We start from the raw sequence: 8,893 nt of genomic DNA, 5'->3' as shown, positions 1-8,893 counted from the left end.
ACCTAATACGTACAATTAGTCTCCGTGTTTTCTCGGAGTGATAGCTCCATATCCGTACATAGGAACGGAAAATTTCAGTAAAAAAGCGTCACTTGTTGGCACATGGGTCGTATAGCCGATTGTGACCAACGTCACAAGCATTACATTAATAATGCTACACCTACTACTGATTTAATCCAATCAAAAATTGCCCCCTTACCCCTTACGTTAATAACCTAGGATTCCCTACGTAAGTGTAGCATCTCTCTTTTGACAAGGGGTTTGGGTGGATTTGTGGGTGCGTGCGCGTGCCCGGGGTGACGTGGTGGGCAGTGACTGTGAATAACTATTTTGAAATCACTGCTCGTCCACGGTGGATCTAGTGATGGCCTTGCTTGTGGGTGCAGCAGGGAGGAAGGGTGTGGCGGGTCATGGGGCGGCCCGGAGCGCGAGGGATTTGGGCACCGATGCCCAAATCTGACGGTCGCATTGGCGGTCAGTTGTGCTCGTAGGGACGGTAGCCGGCCATTGTGGCAGTGGGCACTCGCCGAGCCCGGAATTGGGGTGGCAGCTCCGACGGGTGGTCTCGTGGCGCGTTGGCCTTTAGGCGGCTTGGCATTTGGTGGATCTAGGCCTCGACATCTAGCTCTTTTGATGTCATTGGTGTTTGCCGGAAGCATGGTGCTGGCAGGTTTCAGGCGAGCTATTGTGGCGGTAGTTGGTAGGGTGTGGCCAGTGGGTGTTGGGCTGGGTATGGGGTGGCTACCAACGAAAGACTGGCTAGACATTGGTCGGCCCTAGTGACGGTAAGGATCACAAGCACCATCACCTTCCTGAAGGTGTCAACAAGGGAAATTCTAAATTCCCACTCGGATGCTCAAAGGGGGGGGGGGGGACCTTGGTCCGTTTGCTACCGAATCGGATGATGGCCGACACTCTGTGTCATGTGCCTCTTGAGATCCTTGTCTTGTAGCAGGATCGAATGGTGGGGATTAGAAGATTTGGCGGTGGCGTGGCTGCTCTGCTTCTTCTATGTTGGTGTTATCTTTGATATGGTTTGGATGTACCGGAGTTTTCCTTCTGCATGCGGTCATGGTGTGCATGGTAAAGCAATGTAGGTGTGGACTATGGCTACTTGATGCCCTTTGATTTGTCCTGTCATGCCGCTGTTGTGTCGTAGCGTCTGATGCTTGTGGCTCTTGCCGTTGTGGACTCAGCTACCCATTGCCCTTTGGTTTGCCAATACTTTCGAAGCATCATGGTTTGGTCTCAGCTGATTGGAGCACTTCGTCTATAGTGGCGGTGTTCTAGTGCAACCTCTCATTGGTGAGGACAATGAAAGAGGATGGCCCTCCTCTTTCCTTCTTCTTTCTTGCCATGTTGTTGTCTCAACACAACTCCTCTCATGTTGTGATACACGACTAATCCCCTGTTCATGTATTCTCTACTCTCATTAATGAAATGAATAACGGTGTTGTTGTCTTTCATCAATCTAACACTATTGAGAACAAATTGACTAGACAATTACAAAAGGATAGAAATTTTTGATTTTGGGAGGCTATGGATAGTTGACTGAAAAATAGTCACCTATTTCACCTATTTTTCTTGAAAAAGGCATTTTTATGTGAAGTGTTTGTGTGTTCTGTCTTCCACTATTTTACACTCACTATAAGCAAAATTAGGGGTTTGTGGTTAACCTCGCCTACCATGCTAGTCTTTGGACGATGTGTCATTTGGCACAGTAATGGGTTCCAACGAGTCATCCTATTCATAGTCATGAACATATCCAAAACCCATACACACTTTGACCACAACCTAGTTGTGGTGATAGCACTAGGGGTATATCTTGATCTTTCGATGAAAATTTCTCCGTTGGTTTGGGTGGAGACAACTTTGACGATCTAAGTACGCTGTGCACTTATGATGCATCTTAGCAACCACTAAACTAACTCCAAGAAGTCATAGATCACGTCGGAACACGACCAACCTGACTATGAAGATCTAATTCCTACATGCAATGGAGAACAAGCAAGAACTATGAAAATCACAATTTGTACGATACCGATAATTATGATGTAATAATGAAAAAATGTGCTCCGAAAGCAATTGTGGCTTGGTCGTTCCATACAAAAAAAAAGTACACGAGTTCTAGCTATGAAGCGTAAAGTCATGTCTAAGTAACATTTGAGTGGTTATATTTAAGGAGGAAAGGAGATTTCGTCCAAGCAAGGGAGGGGCGACCAAATTTATCTCTTGGCCAGTTTCTCCCCTAAATATCAACTCAAAAAATTGTCTCGTTGTTTTAGCCCAATATTACATGTCCTGTGGGTTTACCCAATAATAAGGTTCGGTGGCACCTATAGATAGCATCTACATATAGATATGGAGCCACCTACGATTTAGTCCATATCTTGATGCATCGCTATACGGTTGTTTCAAAGTCTTGAAATCTTTGGTTTAGGCTACGTCTTCATTTCTTGTGTGCTTGCTTCCATCTTTATGTTTGAGCACGCTTCATTGTTTGTATCTCTTGTCCGTGCTAGATAGACAACATCATATTCTCACAAGCATTAAAAATAGTTTCTACAAATAATACTATCTAATATAATTGAGTTGACGTGTACAAGTTCTAGTGACTAGTCTCTATGATTCTCGATCTTGAACATATTATCTAGGAGAGGAATACTAGGATGTTTAACGGGGATTTGTCCAAAATAGTTGTAAAGCCTAGAAACACTCATTAATGGGGATTAGATAACTACATTGATTGATGAAGGAAATCAAAAGGACCATGAGTAACATGGTTGCCCAATAGTCCGGACCAAAGAAACTAAGAAAGACGATCAAAGTAGAATCGACACCAGTGCATCACCTAGCTAGTCGTCTGCAAAGTCCGGTGGGCAGGATCTTTTTATGATGGCATCTACCCAGTTGAAGTTTACGGCCAGGAATATTTTCTTCCATCATTGATAGCGGTGTAACATTTGAATAAGAACTCCATCTTAGGCTCGCTTTGTTTTTCTATTTCCTGTAGAAAGATGTCACTCTATTTGCTCATTGCGGTTGTATCAAGTCCATATAACGAATGAATGAAAATATCCTTTATTGAGAAAAAAAAGTTGGTCGACTGTGAGTGCGCCAGCAACTAGTAGCAGGGAATTCCATCACAACGACCTCAAGGCGTTCACTCCCCACCATCATACGCACCCTCCTCGTATTCCAGCTTCTGCAAGTTACCAGTGGATCCATGCTGCAAACTAAAACCCAAAAAAGAACCATTATCTTTGTCAAGTTCTTCCACCGAAAATGGTGCATGTATGAATTTCCACAATGGATATTACGCACGTGGTCACCCTGTATAAACAAACAGTTAGTGGGGCTGTGAGAAATAATCAGCCGATCATACGTAAGCTAGCAATGTTAGTAGCAGTATCGTGGATGCCTACTCAAACTACACGGTGATATTAGTGACCGATTATAATTGTTGCTAGTGTACCATGTTGTTGGTAGAGCATGCAGCTAGCCCACTACTCCCCGGCCACCTTTATGCCTGTATAAATAGGCACCCCGATACGTGCTTCCAGCGTACAATTACCAAGCTCAACACACTAGCTTAATTACCCTGACAGACATTGTTAGGTCTTGTCAGGGAAGCTAGCTAGGTAAGAAAAACCATGGCGGCTTCCCGTGCCTTGGCTGCACTGCTTGCTGTGGTGGTACTCGTGGTCTGCTCTCCGGCGCCTCGTGTTCTCGCCACTGACCCCACCCAGCTCCAGGACTTCTGCGTTGCTGATATAATGAATCCTGGTATATAGATATATTCATCTTCTGATTGATTACATGCTTAATTACTTTCATGCATGCAGCATGTTTGCATGCCTACATATGCATGTGCAAACACGTGGGACGTCTAAGTATTGGTTATAGTTTAGAGCATATTTATTCCTAAATTTAATCTCAATAAAAAATATTTTTAAATTGATTGGAAAAGTCTTATGTTTAAGTCACCAATCACAAGCGTCAATCATTAGAACTCGTCATAAGTTGTAGTTTTATATTTTATATATTTGATATTGTAAATATAAATATTTTTTATAAACTTGGTCAGAGTATGTAAAGTTTGACTTTAAAGAAAATATACGCACTACATTATGAAATATATCAACTTAGTAGTAAATAGTAATATGCAACATGGTAAGATTTAACTTTGGATGTGCAACTGTGTATACATGCAGTGGTTGTGAATGGGTTCGTGTGCAAGAACATGAAGATGGTGACGGCAAACGACTTCTTCTTGCCCGGGCTTAACAAGCCGGGCATGTTGAACGCTCAGGGCTCGGCGGTGACACCGGTGACGGTGAAGCAGCTAGTGGGGCTGAACACACTGGGCATCTCAATGGCGCGCATCGACTTCGGTCCCAACGGCGGGCAGAACCCGCCGCACACACACCCCCGCGGCACCGAGATCCTCACCGTGATCATGGGGCAGCTGCTGGTGGGGTTCGTCACCTCCAACCAGCAGGACGGGAAGAACCTGCTCTTCACCAAGCAGCTAGTGGAGGGCGACGTGTTCGTGTTCCCACAGGGGCTCATCCACTTCCAGGTGAACAACGGCAAGGTGCCCGCCGTGGCCATCGCGGCGCTCAGCAGCCAGGACGCCGGTGTGATCACCATCGCCAACGCCGTCTTTGGGTCCACGCCGCCAATCAGCGACCTCATCCTCGCCAAGGCCTTCATGACCGAGAAGGACACCGTCGACTGGATCCAGGCCAAGTTCGCGCCGGCCATGAGCGGCAACAGCAGCATGGGAGGAGGTGGGTACGACATGCCACCCGGCGGCGGCGAGGGCGAAGGCGGCAACAGCACCGGCGGCGGTGGCGGGTACTACCCTGGCATGCGCAAGCGGAAGCCCTAAGCACGGACAGGACGGCCGGCCATCCACGCGCTTATGCTAATAATTAATGAATAATTTAAGTACAAGTAAACAAAGAAAACATGCATCAAACCAGTACTTAGTACTTAATACTGGCTTAATTTACGATGTGGTGTAGTTACTAGTAAGTCGTGCACCACCAGCAAGTGTGTTTGTGGATCGAGGAGGAGTACGTGCTAGCTCCCGGCCGGTCGTGTAGAATAAACGGTGGCCAAAGTGCATATCAATGTATTAGCTAAAAAGAATGCTGCTAAACTTCAATATGAAATAATAAAGTCCAAGGTTCAATTCCTGTTTTCTTTAGCCATCTGTGTTTTAATCTTGTATATTTTCCGAGTGTTTCTCTCTGCGCATCATGGCGTCGATCGACTAGCAGGCAGCCATGATCACCAAACACAATTAAAGCAGATATATACGGGGGAAATACCCAATGGTCTATGGGACATCTGTCCCTTGAATCTCACCATTCATTTCCCGATTGATCAGCACCCCGCTATATGTATCCTGTCTTTTCTGCTTTGTATCCCCTAGTATAAGATGCTCTCTGACCTGTTCTGCAGGTGTGACCCAACATCTCATTTAATGCTCTGGCAGCTCACAAGTGACAACACCGCCGACGCTGACACCTTTTCTTTAATTCATGGATGCATGTATTACATGTCTCAATTAGTGGCTTAACTACAACATGCACGCTCACTCAATTCTCAGCAGCCAAGTCTTTTTACCATTCCTGCTTTTTAGACATTCTTTTGCGAGTATTTTTCTAGACATTATTACCTGACTTAATTCAAGGATGTATTACATGACTGGATTATTGGCATAACTCGATCCTGCCTTGTGATGCTCTTTGTTCTTCCCTTCCCAAGTAAAACTTGATCGGGACACCATGAAGAGGATGGCACTGTTAAAAAAGCTTCGCTTTTAATTATTATTATTTGGATATTTGAATATTTATTTTTCAATTTAAAAAAATTGGGGTCGCAAAATATTTTTGCTGGAATAACTTTTCATGACATTCTTGGTGGAACAAAATAAATTTAACACAATATACTCCCTCCGTTCCGAATTACTTGTCTTGAATTTGTCTAGATACGAATGTATCTAGACTCATTTTAGTGCTAGATACCTCCGTATCTAGACAAATCTAAGACAAGTAATTCGAAACGGAGGGAGTACAAGTTACCATTCACATTCACACGTTCTATACTAGAAGTATTGATATTTTTCTCTAATGTCGATGGGAGCTTTTCCTTCACGAAACTTTTTATACAAGTGAAAGAAGGTCATGTTTATTTTAAAAAATGTTTCAGATTTTTTTGACTTTTCTCAGTTACTAAATTTTTTCCATGTCACATGTATATACACTTTAAATGAACAACTTTTGAATATTTGAATATATATACAAGTTACTATTCATACTTTTTTGTCCTTGAATTTTGTTTCGCTGAACTCAATGGTTGTTTTTCCTTCTTGAAACTATGTATACGAGTATGAAAGAAAGTCTGAGATTATTTCAAAAAGTTTCAGTTTTTCTTTGTACTTTTTTGGTAATCACTAAATAGACAACTGCTAACCGTGCCACTAAAAAATATAGATAAATAACATTGTTGGCAAGAAATATTCATAAAAATCACATCAACAACTAACCATTTTGATATAGCTTTACGACCGAAAATGATTTAATTGAGCTTTAAAAGTTTGTTTGGTCTTTACCACCGTTCAAAATTCCGAAGGGACACGCCCCTGACAGTAGCCACCTTAGAACAGGACGAGGCGTGTGTCAGTAGAGCAGCATTTATGCATCGATATAGTAATAGATTACTACGTGAAAACACTGTACCAGATGCTGTCCAAGCCTGTCCTTCTGACAGTATAGCACTTTGGCAGCTGTGTATAACGCGTTTTCGCACAGCAGGAGCCTCCCGTATCTCCTAATTCACTACTTTAGCAACGGGATCGCAACACACTTACACACGATGTGGATTCCAGGGACATATATCCCCATAGACCAAACGTCCGCCTCCATATATACGGCAGCAAAATAGACCTCGACAAACAAAAGATGACACACAAAAACCAGACATCCTAAAGCGTATTATTAGTCTATTACTTTCTCTGTAAACTAATATAAGAGTGTTTACGGAGGGACTACTACATATACCCTAATGACGAGTTGACGACGAACACACCCCTAGTGAGCGCTCTCTGCAAGTCCTATAAATCCCCTACTCATCCGGCAAATCTATTCTGTAGGCTCCCCGAACCACACCGAAGTGAACCAGAGACCCCTGGTCTCACGGCTCTACCTGCCCGCTCGTCGTCGCCCCCCTGCTCCATGGCAAGTTGGTGGTTCCAGCGGCGCAAGAATGTTGCGGCCGGTAAGCACATGGAATGTTGCCCGTGCCCAAGAGGCTGCCGAGATGTCCGCCGGCGTACCCATCCTGCTCCACCGCGTAATGCGCAGCATGTAGGTAGCTGTTAGCCGGCTGATACATCATGTTGTTGTAGCTGTATCCTACTCCTGCAACATGAGGCGCCACCTCATACTCCAGCGGCAGCGGCAGCGGCAGCGGCGGCGGCGGCATGTACTCATCATCCCAGATGTATTGGATACCATTGTAGTCATAGTCGTCTACCATCATTGTCTCTGAGCGCGGCGGTTCATGCTGCTCAATCTGTGGTCTCTTCTTGGGGCAACCTGTCTGCTCCAGGTCGTCGAACACGTACGCCTCATCAACTTTCTCCGGCCACGCAATCTCCGGCACCTCGGCGCTCTGAATCTGGACTAGATCGGCGCCGTTCCGTGCCTTGCCCTTCCTTTTCTTGCCGCCTGCCTTGCTTTTAGCCTTGCCGCCTGCCTCTTTCTTCTGGTCGCAGCGCTGACTCTTCTGTATCGTGCACAAGACCCACTCACCAAGCTGCGATGCAAAGATATGAATCATATGATCATCGTCGGCCTGTCAGACACGCACGCACACACGGACACGCGATGGAGAGAAGAGGAAACAAAATAGATCAACGGAAACACCCCATTAAGATGAATCACCTTGTCGACGTTCTTGTCATTGCCCTCTGCCTCGGACGTGCGGTTCTCGTACTCGTACATGGTCCAGTGGGTCGGCTTCTCCGGCCCGGTGTAGAACACCAGCGTCCTCGCGCGCCCGACCAGCTTGCCGCCGGGGCAGATGGGGATTTCCCTCACGGGGCCCGTGGCCTTCCAGAAGCCATTGCCCGGCGTGGTCCGGTCCGGCCGGCTGCCCGTCGCGTACTTGCGGGTCCGCTTGGTGAAGAAGTACCACCGAGCCCCCTCCCCGAAGTCCCTGAACTCATCTGCAACATCAAATCATGCTTTAGCTTGCATTCCAAATCAATCAACCCAACGCTACTCATGGTGTGATGATGGGAGAGACCGAGTGCGTACCTGTGATCTGCTCCGGGCGGTAGTCGGTGATGGGCGTCACGTCGTTGAAGATGGGCAGGTGCGGCGGGAGGCCGTCCAGCTTCCGGCGAAGGTAGTGGACGATGAGCTCGTCTCCCGACGGGGCGAAGTGGTAGCCCGGAGGCAGGTTCAGCGAAAAACGTAGTTTCCCATCCATGATTTGCACGTACGGCCGGCCGCCCGCCCGCCTGCACCTGGCCCACCTCGATCGACGGCGAGCCGCGGTTTTAGGTCGAGATGCGGAGTCGCATCCGATTCCTCTTGGGACAGAGACGATTCCGTACCCGGGTAGTAATCCGACGATTTATATACCGCCCGGACCGCCAGCGAAGCGCACGGCGTCGTGGTGCCCGTAGACTCCCCCGTTACGGATAAGGTCGTGTTTGGAAGCCAAATACAGTACAGCTCATCAAGATTTGCTTGTGGATCAATCATCAATGTAATAAAATAACCTAAATGATAAGTGTTATATGCATGTGGCACGAAGCAATTACGTCATGACGTATTTTCTGCTGTCAGATATCTTAGCGCGGTGGCACAGA

The 8,893-nt window shown here is 46.2% G+C and overlaps 2 protein-coding genes across 2 annotated transcripts; one reads left to right on the top strand and one right to left on the bottom strand.

The window, feature by feature from the left end:
• The first annotated feature begins 3,570 nt into the window (after positions 1-3,570).
• On the top strand, positions 3,571-5,204 carry LOC125534083 (germin-like protein 4-1). The gene is made up of 2 exons (XM_048697379.2): positions 3,571-3,786; positions 4,215-5,204. The coding sequence occupies exons 1-2, from the start codon at positions 3,654-3,656 to the stop codon at positions 4,892-4,894; spliced, it is 813 nt and encodes a 270-aa protein (XP_048553336.1). The 5' UTR covers positions 3,571-3,653; the 3' UTR covers positions 4,895-5,204.
• A 1,858-nt stretch (positions 5,205-7,062) lies between these two features.
• On the bottom strand, positions 7,063-8,629 carry LOC147986715 (uncharacterized). The gene is made up of 3 exons (XM_087540130.1): positions 8,334-8,629; positions 7,959-8,242; positions 7,063-7,830 (listed from the first exon to the last, which is right to left on the bottom strand). The coding sequence occupies exons 1-3, from the start codon at positions 8,506-8,508 to the stop codon at positions 7,207-7,209; spliced, it is 1,083 nt and encodes a 360-aa protein (XP_087396256.1). The 5' UTR covers positions 8,509-8,629; the 3' UTR covers positions 7,063-7,206.
• Between the last annotated feature and the right edge of the window lie 264 nt (positions 8,630-8,893).

The sequence above is a fragment of the Triticum urartu genome, chromosome 2A (assembly GCF_056163025.1).
Source record: "Triticum urartu cultivar PI428250 chromosome 2A, HENAU_Tu73, whole genome shotgun sequence".
Taxonomy (NCBI): Eukaryota; Viridiplantae; Streptophyta; class Magnoliopsida; order Poales; family Poaceae; genus Triticum; species Triticum urartu.
Note: the sequence above shows the minus strand (reverse complement) of the source record. Positions and strands in the feature narration are given on the sequence as shown.

What these genes read in the sequence shown, in the direction of transcription:
- LOC125534083 (XM_048697379.2), top strand. Translation starts at nt 3,654, where the DNA reads ATGGCGGCTTCCCGTGCCTTGGCTGCACTGCTTGCTGTGGTGGTACTC. An exon ending in TGCTGATATAATGAATCCTG is followed by an intron (nt 3,787 to 4,214) that starts GTATATAGATAT and finishes GTATACATGCAG; the next exon opens with TGGTTGTGAATGGGTTCGTG.
- LOC147986715 (XM_087540130.1), bottom strand. Translation starts at nt 8,508, where the DNA reads ATGGATGGGAAACTACGTTTTTCGCTGAACCTGCCTCCGGGCTACCAC. An exon ending in CCGCCCGGAGCAGATCACAG is followed by an intron (nt 8,243 to 8,333) that starts GTACGCACTCGG and finishes TTGATGTTGCAG; the next exon opens with ATGAGTTCAGGGACTTCGGG. An exon ending in ATGACAAGAACGTCGACAAG is followed by an intron (nt 7,831 to 7,958) that starts GTGATTCATCTT and finishes TTTGCATCGCAG; the next exon opens with CTTGGTGAGTGGGTCTTGTG.